Source organism: Mustela nivalis (assembly GCF_964662115.1).
Source record: "Mustela nivalis genome assembly, chromosome: 9".
NCBI classification, from domain to species: Eukaryota; Metazoa; Chordata; class Mammalia; order Carnivora; family Mustelidae; genus Mustela; species Mustela nivalis.
Genome location: NC_139028.1, coordinates 115,844,004 through 115,865,756, shown reverse-complemented (window position 1 = coordinate 115,865,756; position 21,753 = coordinate 115,844,004). Strand labels below are relative to the sequence as shown.

Genomic DNA, 21,753 nt, shown 5'->3' with positions numbered 1-21,753 from the left:
TTGACAAGTAAGTTCTGGAGCAAAAGTATTTTACTTTGAAGACCATTTGTTTCGGTGTTACTTAACTATCGGAAGATATTAACTTGGTGGTTTTTAAATATGGGAGGTATCTCTAGGCTACGTCTGTTGGTCGTTTTTATAATTTGAAGCACGCCAAAATAATTTTTAAAAACGAGCTGTAATTGACATACCACATTATATTAGTTTTAGGCATATAACATAATGATCTGGTAGATGTACGGAGCTCACACTGATTACCACAAGTAATTAAGTGATGTCACCACATGTACATACAGATTTATTTTTCTTGTGATGAGAACTTTTAGGATCTCCTCTCCTAGCAGTTTTATTTTTTTATTTATTGATTTGACAGACGGAGATCACAAGTAGGCAGAGGCAGGCAGAGAGAGAGGAGGAAGCAGGCTCCCTGCTGAGCAGAGAGCCCGATGTGGGGCTCGATCCCAGGACCCTGAGACCATGACCTGAGCCGAAGGCAGCGGCTTAACCCACTGAGCCACCCAGGCGCCCCTCTCCTAGCAGTTTTAAATATGCATTATGTTATTGCTAACTATAGTTAGCATGATCCCTAAATCTTTTTTTTTTTTTGGTCTTATAATGGGAAGTTTATACCCTTTTATTTTTCTCAAGATTTTATGTTTTCAGTAATCACCATGGGGCGTGAACTCACAGCCCTGAGATCAAGTGTCGCGCACAGTCCTAACGGAGCCAGCCGGCCGGGCCTGGAAGTTTGTGCCTTTGGACCACCTGCCTCGTTTTGCCCATCCCCCACTCTCTGGATCTAGGAATTTAGATTTTTGTTTCAGATTCGACATATAAGTGAGATCCTACAGGATCCGTCTGTCTCCGTTGGACTTATTTCGCTTGGTGTAATACCCTTTTGTCCGTGCGCCCATCAGTGGGCACATAGGTGGTTTTCGTGTCTCAGCTGTTGTGGACGTTGCCAGATGGTCTTGGGGATGCGGGTGTGTTTTCAAGGGACTGATTTCCTGGGGCACCTGGGTGGCTCAGTGGGGTAAAGCCTCTGCCTTTGGCTCAGGTCATGACCTCAGGGTCCTGGGATCGAGTCCCGCATTGGGCTCTCTACTCAGCAGGGAACCTGCTTCCCCCGAATCCTGCCTGCCTCTCTGCCTACTTGTGATCTCTCTCTGTCAAATAAATTAAACAAATCAATTTTCAAAAAAAAAAAGAAGAGAGAGACTGATTTCCGATAAATACTCAGAAGTAGAGTTGCTGGATCATAGGGCAGTTCTGTTTTTAGTTTTTTTGAGGAAGCTCTATCTTGTTCTCCACGGCGGCTGCCCCAGCGGTGCCTGAAGGTTCCCTATTTTGCCAACATTTGGTGTTTAAATCCCTTTTATTTTATAACTAGCTTGTGGTTTCTAAAATAACTGGAACGAAAAACAAGACCACAGAGCTTGTACGGTCCTGTCTTTCCCATACGGCGTGTCTCTTTCCTTAGCAAGTGAAGGATTGTCTCTCTTGAAGTTTATTACTTACATGACCATTTTGCGGTTGGTGTCCGACTCTCGATTTCAGCTCAGGTCGTGATCTCAGGGTCCTGGGATCGAGCCCCAAATGGGGCTCTGCGTTGAGCAGGGGCCTGCTTGAGATTCTCTCTTTCTCTCTCCCTCTCCCCCAACCCCTGCTCACGCTCTCTCTCTCAATAAATCAATGAAATCTTTTTTTTTTTTTAAGATTTTATTTATTATTTATTTGACAGGCAGAGATCACAAGTAGGCATAGAGGCAGGCAGAGAGAGAGGGGAAAGCAGGTTCCCTGCCGAGCAGAGAGCCCGATGTGGGGCTCCATCCCAGGACCCTGGGATCATGACCTGAGCCGAAGGCAGAGGCTTTAACCCACTGAGCCACCCAGGCACCCCAAATCAATAAAATCTTGATTTTATTGATTTTTATTATAAAATAAATGGTCATTTTGTAGCATCAGTTTCTTTCCCGCCTGGATCCAAATCAGGCTCTTTTGGTAGAAGCAGCCGCACTGGTTTTCCCGAGTGACCAGAGCATCTGTGAGTCCTGGCCATATCCGAAGTGATGCTGGAGGAAGGAGGGGCAGGAAGGGAAGGGGTGCGGTGGACACCCAGCTAAGGCAGTGTGCTGGTGGACCTGGGCCGTGCCAGTGGACCCGGGCCGTGGGTTTCACCGTGAACAGCCCACCACCTCACACGTCCCCTGTCCCCGTCCCCGTCCCCAGACGCTGGAGGAAGTTGCGCGTTTCCCCCCCCCGAGGATGCAGGACGCTTGGTTTGCCCCAAGGACGGGAGAGCAGTGCCTGAGCCTTTGAGAGCCGGGTTGGCACTCAGGGGTTGTGGCGTCCTGTCTTGGACTCGGAGCCCTCGGTCCCCCTCGTGTGGAGGGAAGGCTGCTCTGGTTGGCGGCGTGGGGTGGCCCCACTAACGTGGGCTCGGCTCGTGTTGTCTCCCCAGCAGCTGCATGTCCAGCCAGACGAAGAACGTGGTCAGCGGCCTCCTCTTCGGCACGGGCCTGTGGGTGGCCCTCATCGTCACCATGCGCTACTCCCTCAAGGTGCTGCTGTCCTACCACGGCTGGATGTTCGCCCAGCACGGCAAGATGAGCCGGGCCACCAAGATCTGGATGGTAAGGGACCCCCGCTGTGTGCATGGCACCCAGCTGCTGTGGATGGTTTCTGAGTGCTTTTTTGGGGGTACGCCTGGTGCGCGCCAGGCCGCCCAGCTGGTAGCGGCGTGCACGGCAGGTTGGGCCTGGGGGTCAGTACGCGCATGGGGAGCCACGGCCATTATCAGCGCTGCACACTTAGCTCCCCGCCCTCCCCCAGAGCTTCCTCGTGTCCCACCCCGCCTTTCCTTTGTGGTGAGAGGTCGTAAGTCAGATGTGCCATCTTAGCGGAGGCTTAAGTGCGCCAGAGCAGCCCCGTGCCCCCGACAGCCGCCAACCCCCTCGCCACCGAGCAGCCCCGTGCCCCCGACAGCCGCCAACCCCCTCGCCACCGTATTTGCCCTTCCCGGTCTGGCTCGTCTCACTCAGCACCGGCTCTTATGTGGGTGGCTTTTACTTTGAAAGGGGGATCCTCGGGGACTTTTCTCCCCTTCCACACGGGGTTGGTTGACCTGAGAGCTGTGGGGGGTGTTGAGTCACCGTGACTGCAGGCCGAGGAGTGTTTTCCTTCCACGGCGCTGGGGCGTTTTGAACGCGGCATATGGGAGCCTGCTGGGCTTGCTGTCCAGGTTCTCCATCGAAGGAAGGCGGCGCCACTCGTGCCGCAGCTTTTCTGACTGGCCCCAAGGCGGGGCTTCCGTGGTGTCCCTCGCTGTTCTGCGGGCTCGGCTCCACCGCAGCCTCAGGGTCCCTTGGTTGCCGTGTGCGTGGAGGCTTGTCCCACTGTCCCCCAGTGACCACTCCTCCTCCGGGCTGACCACCATTCCTGGGGGCTGCTTGTGAGAGGCACCCGCACGCCTGGGGCCCACACGCACCCGTGGGCTTCGCTCACCCCCAGGCAGACTCCCCGCGCTCCTCCGGGTGTCAGACGGCTGGTTTCCAGAGAAGCAGAATCAGTCCCCAGGGGGGTCTGCGGGGGCGCCCAGACCCCTTCTACAGAATGTGCTAACACGTTCCCCTGGAGGGCATATTCCTGGCTGAGTCCCCCGCTGCCCCCTGCGAGCCCGGGGAATTTCCCGGAGGTCTGGTCAGCAAGAGACGACCCGTGGTTAGCACCAAGTCTCCATCCTTCGGGGTGAAAGCAAGGGCCGAGAGTAGACACATGTGCGCTGTCCCCTAGGCGGGACGGGCCCCACGGCTGCTGCTCCTGGGGTTGGCTTGAGGTGCAGCCTCCCAGCTCGGCCCCTGCGCTGCCCCCTGGCCAGGGCTTGAAGCTGGTCCTCAAACCCAGAGCCTGGCAGAGGTGCGGGGGGTGGGGGATCTTGGCCCGAGTGCGGGCGCACAGTCAGCCGGCAACCTCTGGGGGCCCACCCTGGCCGGGGCATCTCAAAGCCTCCGCCAGCCTTGGGGTGGTTTTGGGTGGGGTCACCTGGTTGTTGGCAAAGGCCTGTGAGGTACGGGGTGGAGAGCGGACCGGAGAGGGAGACGCGAAGCACAGATAATCGGGAAAGAGTCAGCAGGTCGGGAACGGGCTCTACGTCTTTAACATGGTCTCTCGTTTTCAAACGTGCTTTTTTTGTTAAGAGTATGGTCAAGATCTTTTCAGGCCGAAAACCCATGTTGTACAGCTTCCAGACGTCGCTGCCGCGCCTGCCGGTCCCAGCCGTCAAGGACACCGTGAGCAGGGTAGGTGTGGCCTCGAGCTCCCTGGGACGCCCCCTCCAAGCCACCAGGTGTCCTGGGTTTAGGGCTGCTGACCCGATGGCGGCCGGTTGTCCGTTGGCTGTGTTAGGTCTCAGCAGTGGGCTCGTCTGGCTGTGGTCAGAGATCTCTTCCTTTCTGACATATCGGCACACGTGAGCTGTTTTTTCTCTTTAAAAGCACCACATTTGATAGTTCTGCACAGTTTTTTTACCCAGCTTCATTGTAATATAATTCACGTATCATACAGTTCCTGGAAGCATCCGATTCAACAGTCTTTGGTATGTCACGTGACTAGTTTAAAATTGCAGTGTATCCCTATGTAACACAAATATGACCGTTTTAACCACTTTAAATGGTGCCATTGTGTGGCACTGAATTCAGTCTCATAGTGCCATCTCCACCACCGTCTGGTTCTAGAACTTTCCATCACCCAAACCCCACCCCCGTCAGCATCACGCCCCCCTTCACCCCCCCTCAGCCTTGGCACCCACAGCCTGCTCTCTGTCTCTGGGGGTTTGCCTCTCCTGGATGTTTCCAGTACATGGGATCCTGCGACATGTGGCTCTGAGACTGTTTTGAGGCTGTGTCTCTGCCGTAGTGTCTGTCCGTGTATCTTGCCTTTTAACGACCGAGTGATACCCGACTGGGCGGTCGGACCCCACCGCATTCATGCAGTCACCTGTTGCTGGACACTGCAGTTGTTTCCACTCTCCGGCTGTTGCGAATGCTTTTGTTCAAGACCTGCTTGCCGTTGTGCTGGGTGTGAGCCTGGAACGCACAGCCCTGGGGTCTGACGGGACCTGTGCTTCATGCGTGGGAGGACCCGCCAGGCTGAGCCCCACAGCACACACGTTCCACTGCAGCCGGCGAGGGCGGCCGTTTCTGCCTGTCCTGTGGCCCCATTTTAAAACCTAAGTGGGACATGTCTTGGCTTTTGAATCCCAGCCTTGTTATTTCCTCTCTCTTGACCTTTTCAAGTTCCCTCTCATGTCTGCTCTCCTGTGCCCTCCTCAACCTGTGGCCCCACGGCCAGGAGCCCCATCCCGCGGGAGGGCGGCCAAGCCACCTGCCGCTCTGCCTGCCGGAGCCCAGCGCCCGGCTTGACGTGCTTCGGAATATGATGTCCAGTCCTCCTGTGCGTCTCACTTTGAGTCAACTTGAAAACCTGAGCAGTTGCTCTGTTTCAGGAATGGCGGCTACTTTTAAACATTCAGGGAGGGGTCCTGGAGAGCTCCCTGCCACCCCAAAGCTGTGTTCATAGCAGACAAACTTGGCTGTGTATGCATTTCCTGATAAGCCGGTGGCCTTACTTTCTAGATTGCTTGTGTGCGTGGCAGCAGCTGTTGACGATGGTCTCAAAAGCCCACCTCCCTATCTGTGACCTGCCACCTAGGCTCTCTGACTTCAGGGCAGGGCTGGTCAAAGTCAGGGGCCCCCCCAGCCCTGTCCCTGAAGACCTGGCCTTGACCCGGGGCTTGGCCTTCCCTGTCTCTGGCTCCTCATTCCTGCCCTGGTATCCCGGCCTCGCCCCACACACCTTCCCAGCCCTGTCTTGAGTCACTGTTGAGTAGGTGGGAACAGGGCTTTCATTAAGGGCCAAATGATGGGTAAAGCCGAGGGAGACGTCCTTGCTGGACAAGCTGTGATCTTGTCACTCCGGGGATCTTGGTGATGCTTGTCTGGAGAGCTGGAAGGTCAGTGAGGGACAAAGGAGTGTGTTTGTGTCTTTGCTGCTGATGTAAAGCCGTCTGGTTAACTTAGTTTAAGGACCTGCAAAACCAGCTTGGTGGAGTTGTTCCTTTTTTTTTTTTTTTTTAAAGACTTTATTTTTAAGGGGAGCCTGGGTGGCTCCGTCTGTTAAATGACTGACTCTCAGTTTTGGCTCAGAATCGTGAGATCAAGCCCCGTATCATGCTCCCCCCGAGCGTGGAGCCTGCTTGGCATTCTCTCTCTCCCTCTATGCAACCCTCCAATTACCCATCCTCTCTCTCTAAAATAAATAAATCAACCTTTAAAAAAAATTATTTTTAGGGGTGCCTGGGTGGCTCAGTCATTAAGCGGTTGCCTTTGGCTCAGATCAGGATTCCAGGTCCTGGGATCTAGCCCCTGCATCGGGCTCCCTGCTCAGGGGGAAGCCTGCTTCTCCCTCTCCCACTTCCCCTGCTGTGTTCCCTTTCTTGCTGTCTCTCTCTGTGTAAAATAAATTTAAAAATTTTTTATTTTTTATTTTTTATTTTTTTTTATTTATTTATTTATTTTATTTATTTTTTTTTTTTAAAGATTTTATTTATTTGACAGAGAGAGATCACAAGTAGGCAGAGAGGCAGAGAGAGAGAGAGGAGGAAGCAGGCTCCCTGCTGAGCAGAGAGCCCGATGCGGGACTCGATCCCAGGACCCCGAGATCATGACCTGAGCCGAAGGCAGCGGCTTAACCCACTGAGCCACCCAGGCGCCCAATTAAAAAATTTTTTAAAAATTATTTTTGATTAATCTCCTTTCCCAATGTGGGACTTGAACTCACGACCCTGAGATCGAGAGTTGTGTGTTCCTCCGACGGAGCCCGCCAGGCATCCCTACTTGGGGAAGATTTTTAAATCTTGTAAAGATGTTTACATTCTTCCTAAGACACAGATAAGGGGCCTGTGTTTGAACTTGGCGGGTGTGCTCTGTGTCAACCCTAGTATCTGGAGTCCGTGAAGCCTCTGATGAAGGATTCCGACTTCAAACGGATGACGGTTCTGGCAGAAGAATTTGCAGTCACCCTTGGGCCCAAACTGCAGTGGTACCTGAAGTTAAAATCCTGGTGGGCCACTAACTACGTAAGTGCACCTGCTCGCCGTCCGTTGATGTGTTCGCATGCCAGTTTGTGCCACGAACCCGCCGGGCCTCTCCGCGTGGGGCGGGCGAGAGGAGCCCCTTGGTGGGCCGTAGGAGGTGGGGTGCAGGAGGAGGTGTTCAGTGTGACTAGAGGGAGCCGGAAGCCGGCGCTGGAGGTGGGCTGGTGCGGTGCCGTTTAAATCAGGCGCCGGCGGCTCGGGTGTGCTGAGCTCGCACTTGGGCTTCGGCTCCCACGTGGGCTGTGGCGCGTGTCGCACATACACACTCACACTTGCGAGCTGTCCTGCACCCCGGGGGCCCCGCCAGCCCGTGGGGCTCCCGCTGAGCTCGCCGGTGCTCTGTCCCCTGGGCCCCTGCAGGTGAGCGACTGGTGGGAGGAGTACATCTACCTGCGAGGACGAGGGCCGCTGATGGTGAACAGCAACTACTATGCCATGGTGAGTGCCCCGGGCGGGCGTAGTGGGCGTCCCCACAGGCCCGCGGGCCACCCCGGAAGCTCCTGCCCTGGCTCCCGCTGACTCAGGCTTTCTGCCCGGGCCCAGCCGCTGCCTGCCGCGCCTGAAAGCTGCCTGTGGCTGTCCCTTTGTGTTGGCCCCGAGCCACGGCCGAGAGATTCGGGCCACAGAAATACTCCCGAGGCCATCAGGGGTCCCTCCGCCTGTCATCACAGCTGGCCGCTGCGTTGTGATGCCGTGGTGACGTGTGGGCTGTGTCTGCGCCACTCCACAGAGTGTGGCGACAGGTGGCCGTGGCTCCCCCAGCCCTGGGACGCCAGGAGGTTCTTGTCTTCCGCGGCACTGATGGCCTGGGAGGGCTCTTCCCGTTGTCTCGTTGGAAGCCTCATAGCTGGGGTTCCGGTCACCGGCATTTACTAGCTTTAATAATGGGGCAGCCTCATTCTTTGTCCTTTTTCTTCCTGTTTGTCACTTTTATTTGCTTGTAAAGGACAAAACTGTCCAAGTGTAGGACGTGCAGTTCCAATTTCTTTTCTGTCAGGGCAGGGGTGATCTCACACCGACGGAAACATTTTAGCAGTGCGGAAACGCCCTCCGGTGTGTGTAAGTGACCGTGGCTTTGCCCACGGACGTCCTCTGTGCCGACACGGGTTTACCTTCTCAGGACTTGCTGTACATCCTGCCGACCCAGATCCAGGCCGCGAGAGCGGGCAACGCCATCCACGCCATCCTGCTCTACAGACGACGCCTGGACCGGGAGGAGATCAAGCCGGTACGCCAGCTCCCTGCTCTAGAAACTTCTTTTTTGACGGCTTTGTTGACCTCGTGCACGTGCCCGAGGCCTCCTTCGATAGGTCCTGTCATATCTATATAACATACCCCCGACATTGTCTCCACCGTCCAGGGCGTGAAGATATCCGTCACCCCCAAAAGTTCGCGTGTGCCTTCTGTCTCTGGGTCACTTGTACTGTTCAAAGCTTTATGCAAATGAAACCGTGCAGTATGCGCGCTTGCTCGCTCTCTCTCGCTCTCTCTGGTCTCGCTTCTTTCACTCTCCGTAATGACTGTGAGATTTAATGCTCCTGGTGTGTTCTAAATTCCTGCTGTACGTCACCCCGTGATCTCAGCCGGAAGAAGCTCTCGTTTACCTTTGGAAGAAAACAATTGAGCTGGTGAATTAGTGAAGGAGAACAAGACATTTCTTTCTTTAGATAGCCCTTTGGTTGAAGCCTGGGTTTGGAAGAGGTCTGTGGTGTAAGCGTCAGGTGACAAATGATCCATTAGCAGGTGTGACCTCTGGGCAGGAGGGGGCGGTCAGAGCCCCGCCTGCGCCCCAAGCCCCAGCCGCGCCCGGCGGGTCTTAGCGGTCAAGGTCGGTCAAGGCCGGCGGCCCAGCAAGTTGAGTTCAGAGGAGACGTGTCAGGCACTGTGTGCTCGGAAGACAGATCAGTGTATCTTTTGCTCCTCCTTCACCGCCCCCCTCAAGGAATGCTTGTTTGTTTGAAATGCATTTTTGTTGTAGATCCTTCTGTTGGGATCCACGGTTCCGCTCTGCTCCGCTCAGTGGGAGCGAATGTTTAACACATCGCGGATCCCAGGCGAGGAGACGGGTGAGTGGGGACCCTTGGGGAAGCCCGTTCGCTCCGTACTCGCCGCCCACGGGGTCATGGACAGGCAGCACTCGGCTTCACGCTGACCCCTCCTGAGAGTGAAGTTTGAGGCTCAGGAACGTTCCTTCTGTTGAATTTCCCCGGTGTTTCTTAGGCCCGGGCATGTGACTTATCTTCAGAATCCGTTTCTCTTTGGCCGAAGGCTGTCTCCTGGGGTGTTCCTCCCAGGTCTGGCCAGGAATATTCTTTTCTTCATCTGGCTCCCTTGGGAGTGTCGCTCTGGCCCACAGTCAGGGTTCTGGTGTAACACACGCTGGCCTGTGCTCAGGAGGCTGGGCCTGGCCTGGGGCAGCTGATCCCCACCCCCAGCGGTCCTGGCCACGTAATCTGAGCCAGGATGCCCTGGAGAACGAGAGGGAGAGGCATGTCACCGCCTGGGACTGTGCCGGGCCAGCCAGGGCTCAGGCTGAGCCACCTGTGAGCCTCCGGGTGGCCCTGCAGGTGGCAAATGCCGGTCACTCGCCAAGAGACAAACCAGACGCTGTCTGAGCCCTACGGTGGGCGTTAAAATGAACTCACAGCTGCTTTTTATTTTTTTATTTGTTTTGACCCACTGCCACTTTCGAAGCTGATTGTATAGAGTCCCGAGCTGATCTGGCTTTTGGGGGTTTCATTACAGCGGGTACCTCTGGACTATGAGCCCCAGGTGGGAACTTGTCCTGTGGTGGTAGGCGTGGGGGTCCTCAGACACCGGAACCGGCCTCTGGCTGAGCTTCTGGAAGCGGATTCAGCTTTCCTCGGATCTGGGACCCAGAGGCTTTCTGAAAACTCACTCCAGCCTGCGTGTTTCTGGTTCGAAAGTCAACCTTTGTCTCTCTCAGTCTGGGGTCTAGTGATCCGTGGCCAGATTTTTGTGAAAAGCAAATGAGTTGGCAAAAAACAGCTCGGGGACAGTTGGGACCATAATAGCATGCTTAAAACTTTTTTTTTTAAGTTTTTAAAAGTACTTCCTTATTTCTTTTAGAGAGAGAGAGAGCGGGGGATGAGCAGAAGGGGTGAGAATCTCAAGCAGACATTTTTTTTTTTTTTTAATTTAACTTTGTTTGTCAGAGAGAGAGAGCAGGGAACCCAATGTGGGGCTCGATCCCAGGACCCTGGGATCATGACCTGAGCTGAAGGTTTCGTGTTCCGTGGTCTCAGTTACCCCCCACCAGCCACGGCATGGGAGCCTGGTGATTCCCCATAACCTCAGCCTAACCCTGTGTCATACCCGTGCGACTTGTCTCCCGTCATCACGAGAAGAAGGGCCAGGACAGGTGTTTTGAGAGAGAGACCACGTCCTCATAAGCTCTGTCAGCACAGGATGTAATCGCTCTGGGTTTGCTGTTGTTAACATTTTACTGCACCTTGTTTGTAAGTCGGACATGATCTCCGTAGACTGGAGAAAACAGGCATGCGGCTGGGGTTCCATGTGCTCCCCGGCTTCCGGCATCTGCGGGGTCTCTGAACACCTCCCCTCGGATCACGGGGTGCTTCTGTACTTTTCTCTGCCCAGGTCTTGTGCCTCATCCGTTAGTTACTCCTAACTCCTTTTCTGTTTTTGTTGTTTCAAGTGTATTTTTGAGTTGTTGGCTCCTGAATATATTAGTTTTGGGGGCCGTTGTAACAAAACCTCACAGCCTGCGGGGCTGAAAGACATTCGTTGTCCCCACATCCTGGAGGCTGAAGCCCAAGACGCAGGTGCAGACAGGGAGTCCCCCGGGGCCTCTCACCTCCCGTGTGGACGGCCGTCCTCTCCCTGTGTCCTCACGGGGTCATCCCTCCGTGCCTCTCTGGGTCCTGATCATTTCCTACAAGTGCCCCAGTCATGTGGGATTAAGGTCCATCTTAATCACAATGTGTTAATAGAATTACCTCTTTAAAGGCCCTGTTTCCAAATACAGTCGCATCCAAGGCGGCGGGCTGGGGTTCCAAGCATGTGAGTGGGAGGGACTCAGCCAGGCCCAGAACTCTAGGGGAGAGGAAGGCAAATGAGGACCCCCAGTGGCTACCCAGCTGTGCTCTCAGTAATTTAAACAGCCGGTTGGGTTTTCTGGGGTTCATCGCGGCTGCAAGAGGCCTGTGTTCCCATCCCTGTATCTTTCCCTGATCAGAGGATCCCTGATTCTCCTTTCTTAGTTGACCGTGCGCTGGCCAGGACCTGGTGTAGCGTCTGAGTGGAAGTGATCCTAGTGTGCAGCTTCTTATATCTGACTTTGAATGAAGGCTCGAAGGGCGTGTTTGCCGTAGTTTTCTGTAGAAAGCCTTGAGCAGACCGAAGTCATTGGCCCGAGATCATACGGGCAGTGAGTGGCTGAGCGGAGCTGAGACGGGGTCAATTCTCTCAGCTTTGATCTGTACCGAACCGTCTATAGACTCTTGAGGAATTGGACGGTCGAGGCCCACCGAGGGACGCAGGGGGCGGGGTTGGGGCCGCAGGACGGTCGGGGGGCCAGGGCCATGCTCAGCTCTCCCTAACCCCCGCCTCTGGGTTCCGCGTCCCGCCGCAGACACCATCCAGCACGTCCGGGACAGCAAGCACATCGTGGTGTTCCACAGAGGGCGCTACTTCAAGGTCTGGCTGTACCACGACGGCAGGCTGCTGAAGCCCCGGGAGGTCGAGCAGCAGATGCAGCGCATTCTGGACGACCCGTCTGAGCCTCAGCCGGGGGAGGCCAAGCTGGCGGCCCTCACGGCTGGAGAAAGGTGTGCGGCTCCTCCGTGACATGGGTCTGGCCATGGACTTGGGACGGCCGGAGGGGTGCGTGGGGGCGGGGCAGCGGTGCTGGGGGGCCGGGCTGGAGCGTGGAGTCCGAGTCCTGCCCCTGCTGGCCGGCTGCCCATCCAGGTGCCCGGGGTGCCAGGGCTCAAGACAGACAGGAGTGAGGCTCTGCGGCAGGGCCGCAGGCCTGTTGAGTTCAGGACACAGGCTCTGCCGCAGGGGTGTGGACCGCATGTTCCATGCTGGGAATGGCAGAGAGGGTCCCATGGGCCTGCCTACACTGGGGCTTGACTATCCGTTTAAAAGGCCCACCTGAGAGCCCCGAGCAGGTGTATGAGAATCTTCTGGTCCAGGGGCTCCTCGAGCAGTGCAGGCTGGAGCAGGCAGCGTGAGCTGGAGGGAGGCCCCGTCCCAGAAGCCCGGGGGTGTTAGGCCATCGCCGCGCCCTCCCCGGGGCTGGAAGGAACCGCGGAGGGCAGTGTGTCTGGGGGACGAGCTCCCTCCCCGTGTGCTCACGAGCGTCAGGGGCCCAGGGGGCAGGTGGGCACGAATTGCAGCTGAGGAGTGGGCTTGCCTGGGACCCCCTGCCCCGAGGGGCTCCTTGGGCGGCCGGCCCTGAGGCTCCTTTTCCCATAGACGCTGAGCATATGTGCTGGCCCCGTCACCTTCTTGACCCTTCACACAGCACTAGTGACCGTCCTTGCTGTCACTGTGGCCCTGGCAGACAGTGGTCCCGGCCGGGTGGGTGTGGGGACCTGGTGCTTGTTGGGGGTGTTGGTACCATAGGCTACCTTGGCGAGCACTCGGGGAGAGAAGAGGGCAGGAGACAGGCCAGATGACCCTCATCTGGAACGGTGGGTGGGTGAAGGACCAGAGGAGGGCCTGCGGGACGGTCCTGGCAGCCATCGAAGGAGCCGTGGCTGCGGTGACTCTCAGGAAGTGGGTGTCGTGTCAGCTCCTTGTATCCCACGAAAAGTGGGATGGAAAGAATCCCATTCCTGGGACTCGCAGGGGTGCCGCTTCTTCCCGAGGTGTCCTGTGGCTGTTAGTAGCCTGGACTTGAGTAGGACAGCGTGGGTTGGAAGTTCTTCTTTGTACAAAGTAGCTGTGATCACGTCGGTGTGCCTCAGGTTCCCCCTCTGAAAGATGGGAATGTAGTGCTGGTCAGTGAGCTCATCCGTGGACAAGGGCTGGAGGGGAGCCGGGCAGGAGGGACGTGCTCACAGCACCTGCCACAACGTCGTCAGGACGGTCGCGGGCGTGGGGAGCCCTGGCTCGGTCGCTGAGCTCAGAGCCTGCATTCTCGTGGCCCATCCAGCGTCCAGTGAGTGGAGGTGCGCGCCGGGCTGGAGGCCTGCCGGCCGATGGTGCTGTCCGCTGCAGACAGAGTCATACACGTGCGGTTTCCCTTAAATTCCTACAAAACTGAAAACCGCCGTTTTGAACACCGCACGTAAGGAGATGTCCTCACGTTCCTGTAGGTTTGACTCTAAGCCTTGTTTCAGAGTACCCTGGGCCAAGTGTCGCCAGGCCTATTTTGGACGTGGGAAAAACAAACAGTCCCTCGATGCCGTGGAAAAGGCAGCGTTCTTCGTGACGCTCGACGAAAGCGAGCAGGGGTACAGGAAGGAAGACCCGGACGCGTCCATGGACAGCTACGCCAAGTCTCTCCTCCATGGCAAGTGCTCTGACAGGTAACGTGGCTGCCCCCAGCCTCCGGTGTCTCTGCCCTGAAGGAATGAGGCTCGCATAAGAGCACAGCTTTGGTTTTCTTTTTGCATGGCACACATCTGCACACATGCGCACACACACACAGGGGAAGACTTTTTTTCCTCTCTGTTCCCGCCGACCTCTGACTGGAGGTGCTGGCGAGGGGTGTCTGCGGATGCCTGGAACCCGGCAGGAGAAGGCGGTGGGCGGGGCTGAGCTGGGTGTGGGGTCGGCCTGCTCCCCGAGCTCAGGACTCCTGTGGCCTCCTTTTCCTCATCTGCGGATCTGTCCTGCCTGCCTTGCAGGTGGGGGTGAGGCTAGTCCCCGCGGGGTTGGGGGGTAGGGGGGAGGAGGAGGGTGTGTGCTCACAAGGGCTTATCTTTGTCTCTGATAACAGAGAAGCCACTGACCTAAGTTCTCTGTGTGCCCCTCCCAGCACTCTGCCGAGATTTAAGAGTGTGGGCCAGCCTTTTGGGGGCTGGGGGCAGAGGAGCCCAACCCGAATAAAAGGAGTACGTGATTTACGGTTGCTTTCGGTCTTTTTGAAATAGTTAAGTTCCGGGAACCTTCCTTTCTCACGTAGGTGGTTCGATAAGTCTTTCACGTTCATTGTCTACAAGAACGGGAAGATGGGCATGAACGCCGAGCACACCTGGGCCGATGCGCCCATTGTCGCGCACCTGTGGGAGGTGAGTGAGCAGAGCTGTTGCGCACCTGTGGGGGGTGAGTGAGCAGAGCTGTCGCGCACCTGTGGGGGGTGAGTGCAGCTGTGACGCAGCGGTGGGAGGCGAGCGAGTGCAGCTGTTGTGCACCTGTGGGGGGTGAGTGCAGCTGTGACGCAGCGGTGGGAGGCCAGCGAGTGCAGCTGTTGTGCACCTGTGGGGGGTGAGTGCAGCTGTGACGCAGCTGTGGGAGGGGAGCGAGTGCAGCTGTGACATGAGCATGGCACTTACTGTTGCCAGTCCCGACCCCAGACGACGTTTCATCGTGCGGTACCCGTCTGCTTACAGAAGACTTCGTAACACACATTGGCACTTCGTGTAACATGATTTAGCTAAACCAAAGGCCTTCGTGTCTTCATTTCCTACAACTAACTTTCCTTAAATAGAAGCACATTTAATGCCGTCTCTGGTGGAACCAAAGTGACGGGCTGGTGGCTGGCTCTCGTGCAGGGACTCCAGGGCAGAGCTGAAGCAAAACCACCCCTTCTTTGCTGTGTTCTCGAGACTCTTTCCATGTGCCAGGTATTAGGCCGACTAGAAGCAAGTGCATTAAATCCTGGTTGATAAAAACGCAGCCGCATCATTTAATTCTTAAAATTACCAAGTTATTTAAAAACTGCCAAACCCCTGCCACCTGGTCCCTCTGCCCAGCTTGTTAAAATGTGGTGTTGGATTGGCCCTGCCACTGCTTTAAACTTAAAAAAATTCATTTCTCCCTGAAGCGCTGGAACCTTCTTTGCGTTTGGCATGAACCATTGAAGAAGGTTTTGCTTTCTTAACTTACCCTCCTCGGTTCTTGTTTGGAGAAATTTCTGAACTCCAGGATTGTCAACAGTGGACCTGATCCAGAAATTTCTGTATGATCCTGGTTTGATGAAGCTCAAGGTAGTTTTTTGTTAAGCAACAAGGCCCTTTGAAGTCACCCTGAAAGCCCAGCCTGTGCTCTGTGGTCTGCTGCCCTGGCAGGTGGAGCTGGACGACGGGACAGCGGGCCGAGGACCCCACCGTCCTTCACGGGCCGTGGCGCTCACTCGAGGACCGGACATGATGAAATCGTCATGAACTTGTGAAGATATCTTAATGCATGACCGCATTCTTTTCTTTTTTTAATTCCTCTGAAGGCTTTCCATCTCAATCTTTATTTTTAAAATATTTTATCTGTCCATATTTTCCCCAGAGTCACAAATCCTAGGCCATGTCGTGCTGTCTCTTGCAAGGCCTATGCACGTGCTCCCTCCTGTGCCCCGAGCACTCTTTCCCCGGCCCCTGGCCCCTGGCCCCATCAGGCCTCAGCTTCACTGCACTCCCCCCAGGCCCCTCTGCCTTCTCCGGGGCCTGGGTTAGGAGCCCCGGATGCCCCCTCTAAAACTTCTCCTGACCATCTTACCCCTGGCTGGGGTCTGGGCAAAACCTAACCCGCTCTTCCTTCAGCCAAGTGAGGTTCTCTGTGTGGGAAAGAAACAGTGTTACTGAACAGTCTCTCAGATAGTGGTCTGGCCTCAAGACTCGAACATACGATAAAAGCAGTCAAGTCTCAGAAGGGTCTTTGCCCCCGCCCGTCTACTGATGCCAACAAAAGCTTAGTGGTCCTTTCAACTGAAACTGCACGATGACTCAGCCATCTTCAGCCCCTGGACAGAGCAGCCGGACTCCAGAGGGGTCCGTCGACACAGTGGACTGTCCAGACCTGTGACACCTGTTCCAGGGACGCCCCCAGTAGGGAGCGCGTGACAGCTGGTCTCCGTGAAGGAGAACCGCACTTGAGCCGCGGGCAGTCTGCACGGCACAGGGTGACTTAGCCAGGTGGAGAAACCTGCGTGTTGACAAGGCCATCTTCTATTTTAAGTGCTCTTGGAGGAGAGAAAGGTAAAGAGATTGCGTGGACAGCCCAAGGCAGTCATTCGGGTTCCTGTCAGCAGACGGAATGGCCTGGGCCTCCAGGGGCCGGATGTGGACCCCAGGAGCTCCCCGCAGGGGTAGGAACCGATATACTCTCTTGTCCCGGAGGCCCGGGAACCGGTCTGCCCATGGCGAGGCGGTCAGGAGCAGATCTGGTCAGAGCTGGACTCTGCTTGCCAACCATATATTTCTAAAGCTAGTTGGGCTCTCTGGGGTCTCAGAGTGGAGCGGCTCAGGCACAAGTAGGCTGGCCCCTTCACTTGCTCAGATCTGCGTGGACGCTGACCACACGCACACACGTGGCCGCCTCCACACACCGCCCCCCTGCTAGAGCCCCGACCCCTCACACCCGGCAGTGCCCCCAGCCAGACCTGGGTTGGGGGTTTTGGGGTATGTGTGTGTGTGTGTGTGTTTGTCTCCCCCACTAGGATGTAAGCTCCCCAAGTGCAGGGATTCCTTTTTTAGAAAATCTTTTTATTACTATTTATGGAGACAAAATTGACCATAAAATTCATCTTCTTAAAGTACACAATTCACTGGGTTTCGGGTATTTACACGGTGGTCACACCACCAACCCCGGCATCTACTTTTTTTTTTTTTTTTTTTTTAAATTAATTTAACAGACAGTGATCACAAGTAGGCAGAGAGGCAGGCAGAGAGGAAGGGGGAATCAGGCTCCCTGCTGAGCAGAGAGCCCGATGTGGGGCTCGATCCCAGGACCCTGGGATCATGACCTGAGCCGAAGGCAGAGGCTTAACCCCCTGAGCCACCAGGCGCCCCCCCGGCATCTCCTTTAAGATGTTTCCCCACAAAGGGAACTCCTGCTTCTCTCCGCGCCCCCGCCAGGCAGCCACAGATCTACTTTCTATCTCTTGGACTGTCTTTTCTGGCCATTGCATGGGCTGTTTCCACGCTCCAACGACTGTAAGCACCGCCCCTGGGAAACGTTCACGCACACGTGTTAGGCGAATGCGTGTTTTCATTTGTCGTGCGTGCACCCTGGAGGAGACTGGGGAGGTCAGATGGCCAGGTTTAGCGTCTTGAGGAAAAGCAGAAATTCTGGTCTGTTTTGTTCCCCATCCTCTCACTGGTGCTCGGAGGGTTGCTGGCTCATAGTAGCTGCTCAGTAAATACAACTGAACTCATCAGTGTGCGTGTCCTCGCCAGGGGCAAGAGAAGGCCCCAGCTGGGCCCGGAGCCTGGCTCGTGGGGAGTGTGGACTGGGGCGCACGGCTTCCTCCCTGGGTGGCTCGGCCTCCTCATTTTTACGCCGTTGGGAATAATGGGGCCTGCCTTCCGGGCTTTCTGTAAAGATTCGGGGGATGGGGGGTGGCCCCCAGCGGGCACCTGGGACCTGGAAGCGGGCTCTGCATGTGCGGAGTCCTGGCTGAGCTGCTTGGCAGCCCACAAGCCGGGGAGCCTCCTCACGTCCATTTCTCTCCCCTCTGGAATGGAAATAGCTTTCCCGATGGGTGGCTGCGCGGAGGGGGTCGGGTGCATCCGCCGCACACCCTGGGAGGCGCCCCTGCTGTCTTCATCACATCTCCGTGAAGGACGAGGGTCTGTCTCCCCTGGGGGTGGCCTCCAAGATGCTCTAGGTAACAGGGTTCACCGGACTCCTCTCCCCTGACCGACGTATCTGTCTTTTTTCGTTTGCGACAGTATGTCCTGGCCACGGACTGCTTTCAGCTGGGCTACGCGGAGGACGGGCACTGCAAGGGCGACACCAACCCGAACATCCCGTACCCCACCCGGCTGCAGTGGGACATCCCGGAGGAAGTGAGTGCCAGCGACCTGGGATGGGGATGAGCGGAAGCGGCCACAGCCCCCCCCCTCCCCCCTGCGTCCTTGCTGAGTGGGCACCGGCTCAGCTGGAGGCCACACACACAGACTTGTGTCCACACACGGGCCGGAGGGCTGCTCGCCACAGCTCCTGCTGCCTCCGGCCCCGGGAAGTGGTTCTGTTTCACATTCTGGCAAAGATTGTCGGCGAGATTTCCAGCTCCCATTTGGCTGGACAGCGCAGTGAACAAGGAAAAAGCAAAGTCACTTCCTTTGGGGTAGAAATACTCTGAGATCACTAACTTAACTATTTCTGTTTCTCAAAGATTTTCATACAGAGGCCACTCGATAAAGGGAAGCGTTTTGGGGAAGGAAGTTTGGGGCAGTTCTGCCCATCCGATCCAAGCAGGCATTCCTGGGGCCCGAGAAACACTTCTCGAAGTAGAAAATGCCACGCGTGAGGCTGCCGTCTCACCAGGCCTTCCGTCCTGCGTCCCCAGGGGCCGGCATGAGCTCCTCAGAGCAGTGTCACCGCTGCCGAGGTGCAGGGGCTCAGGGTCCTTGTACCTGACCAAGTCAGTCCCCGTGTATTTAAAATGTTTCTGTAGGTTTAACTTTCTCGAGCAGTTTTAGTTTTCCCAGCACAGTGGATCAGGAAGTCCAGAGACCTCCCTCCTGCCCACCTCCCCCGACCCAGCACACACGCGCCCATCCCTGACACGGGGTCAGTGTCGGCCTAGTGCATTCTTGGCCTTTGCACGGATGTACGACGACCAGTGTCCGCGCACAGCCTCACACTGAGCGGTTTCACGGTCCAGATGTGGGCACTGCCGGTTCCTCCCTGTCCCCCGCCCCCGTGCCCCTGGCACCCAGAGGTCTTGTCACGGTCGCCACAGTTGGCCTCTTCCACAGTGTCCCGTTCGTGGAATCCTGTTGAACTTGGCCTCTGCAGACGGCTTCTTTGCCTCAGGCTCGTGCATTTAGGGCTCCTCCCGCGTCCTTCTGTGGCCTGGGAGCTCATCTCCATGGCGTGGTCGTACATGGCCCATTCGTTTTTTATAATTGGGAGCTGGGTCGCCACAGTGGATTTCACAAAACTAAACTCTGGACTGTGCGGAATGCCCCGTGGGGGCGTGTGCAGACCAGGAAGCCGCAGTCCCCCACGGGCCTTCCTCCTGCTCGGGTCCCCCCGGCACTCCTGGGCGAGCGGGGGGGCCTGTCACTCCCGGACTGCGGCTCCAGGATGACGCTTCCGGGGAGAACCGGGAAGAAGATGGGACGGGTGTCTATTCCAGCAACAGCTCTGTTGGCCGCGCAGACATCTCGTCTCTGCGAGGTACGCCAGCAGCCCGAGCTCACGTCTCTTTCTCCTTTCCCTCTAGTGTCAAGAGGTGATCGAGACTTCCCTGAACAGCGCCAGCATTCTGGCAAACGACGTGGATTTCCACTCGTTCCCGTTCCACACCTTTGGTAAAGGGTTGATCAAGAAATGCAAGACCAGCCCGGACGCCTTCGTCCAGCTCGCGCTGCAGCTGGCTCATTACAAGGTACGGGCGGGGGCTCCGTGGCGAGCACGCGGTCTGCGCACCTGCCGGGAGCCGCGGGCCCCGGGGGTGGGGAAGGTCGGACGCCTTGCAGGCGTGGTGGGATGCGGTGAGCAGAACCCCTCTCGGTGGGTGTGGGGGCAGGTCAAGAAAAGACGCAGATGCAGGACAGCAGAAGAGGTAACATCGAAATCCGAGAAACCGGGAGAAGGTAGGCCAGAGTCAGAGTTCCAGCTGACTCTACGGTAGTTGTTCACAAAGACGATCAAGTCACCAAGCTTCCTTTCCCCGAGGGACATACTCACTTAAGTGTGTGCTCACAGAGCCATCGGGCGGAAAGGGCTGTCGTGGAAGGGGCGCTTTGTCTGAAGGAGCGAGGGACTTACAGACCCAGTAGCCAGATAGAGGAGCTGAATCTTGGAATTAGCAAGCTTGACCTTAAAGACTGCTGAGCACAGAGAGGTACTGCGTTTGGGCAATAAAGGGAGGCGCTGCCTCAAACACAGAGTTTCGTAAGGGGACGCCAGGCTCCACGGTAATACGTTTGCAGATCTCGAAACGATTTTCTGCAGGGACAGAAGTTAGTGAAGCTGACCCGAGACAAGGTAAAAAGCCAGGAGGAGGTCAGTCCCCATGATGAAAGTCAGAAGTCGGAGACCTGCCCAGCAGGAGGGACCCTGCTCCGAAGTGGCTTCGTTGCTTGGACGAGCGTAGGAGGCTCCTGAAAGTGAGGGGCAGGCCGCTCGGAACCAGCTTCACCCTGGGCGTGATCCGGAGCTGGATAGAGCCGCCCAGTGGGTGCGGAGTGCCTCGGCGGGGGAGGGGGGGCTCGTTAGTCCTCAGAGCCCCTGGGGAAGGCCTTGCTGATCTCTGCCTCTCCCAGGAGCAGGAGAACTCCCATGGCTGAGCTTGTATCCAGGCAGGCTGGTTCTGGAGCTCATGTCTTAATTGGAGGGATGGCAAGAAAGAGCTGTAGACCAGTTTTGCTCATGAACAAACGCGCAGAAAACCTAAGTAAGATATTAGCAACGAGAATCCAGCAGTGCAGTGCGGGAAACGTGTAAAAGCAGCAGCTTATGGAGCCAGCGGCCAGGGGCACGGTTTGGTATTAATAAACCTGGAGACAGATTAAACTATTATTTAGATCAGAGAAGAAAAAGGACAGTCCTCTCGACAAATGCTAGAAAGACATTAAAATCTTGGCGTGCATTCCCGATAACGGCTCTAAGTAAGCGGAGCTGTTACCCTAACGTGATAAGTAGCGTCACGGATCAGTAGCCGACATGTGGCTTGAAGGGTGAATGGGTGAGTAGCCCCATTAAGGAGAGGCTGAGGCTGCCTCCGCTCCAGCAGGTCCGGCATCCTCAAAGGCCTTCCCATAAGTACAGTGAGCACAGCTCATGGGATGACTGGGCGGGAGAGGGATCAGTACATCTGGTGGGAATGGAGGCAGCAGAGAAGCTTTCGAGATGAAGGAGTGTGCTCAGGAAGGAGCCTGCTGCCGAATTCTCCGAAGACCAGTATCTTCCTTGTCCAGCACTTGGCCAAGTAGAAAGTACAACAGGCCAGGGGAATGGGAACCAGGGACAGGAGTCTGGGGTCCAGGCTCACGTTGGTAAAACAGCTGGGACTTTTGGGGGAGGAAGGCAGAGACAGTCTCCAAAAGGAACAAGGCTGTGGTTTTGGCTGGAAAATCTCGACCCCGCAGAGGCGAGTGTGCCCAGTTCACACGTCCAGTGCCGACACAGTCTGAGGTCTGGAGGTGATTTTCCAAAGGGAGCTCGAGCGATTGATTTTCAAGTTCATTTAGGAGATGTGACGTCTGAGAATAACCAGTAACATTCTGAAAAATAAAAGTAACGAGGTGGACATTGTTTCTTTTAACATGTAGAAATCGGAAGAGTTTAGGAATGAGTAAGGTGCCGTCCTGGGCACTTTTCTGGGATAGGTGCAGGATTTAACACCGCTGGGAGGGCATGGGTTGGTGAGTGAATGGGCCTGGAAAAATGGGCCAAGGGGCTCCTTTGGGGAAGCAAATAAACAGCCCAGTAGGCAAACCGAATCAGCAGAGGGTAGTGGTTCACGAGAGCAGAAAACTACAAATTGTCGGGGAATG

General features: G+C 56.1%; 1 protein-coding gene across 5 annotated transcripts in view; it reads left to right on the top strand.

The window, feature by feature from the left end:
- The window catches only part of CPT1A (carnitine palmitoyltransferase 1A), a 52,197-nt gene that overhangs the window by 21,436 nt on the left and 9,008 nt on the right, over window positions 1–21,753 (top strand). For 3 of the 5 annotated variants that reach the window (XM_082748756.1, XM_082748757.1, XM_082748754.1), the window contains exons 4-14: window positions 2,462–2,633; window positions 4,197–4,298; window positions 6,998–7,135; window positions 7,514–7,591; window positions 8,274–8,381; window positions 9,132–9,219; window positions 11,769–11,964; window positions 13,486–13,674; window positions 14,274–14,379; window positions 17,974–18,090; window positions 19,476–19,640. In XM_082748756.1, the coding sequence (XP_082604882.1) occupies window positions 2,462–2,633; window positions 4,197–4,298; window positions 6,998–7,135; window positions 7,514–7,591; window positions 8,274–8,381; window positions 9,132–9,219; window positions 11,769–11,964; window positions 13,486–13,674; window positions 14,274–14,379; window positions 17,974–18,090; window positions 19,476–19,640 (1,459 nt within the window). The remainder of the gene's footprint in view (window positions 1–2,461; window positions 2,634–4,196; window positions 4,299–6,997; window positions 7,136–7,513; window positions 7,592–8,273; window positions 8,382–9,131; window positions 9,220–11,768; window positions 11,965–13,485; window positions 13,675–14,273; window positions 14,380–17,973; window positions 18,091–19,475; window positions 19,641–21,753) is intronic. The other 2 variants (XM_082748755.1, XM_082748758.1) reach the window with 1 other exon arrangement.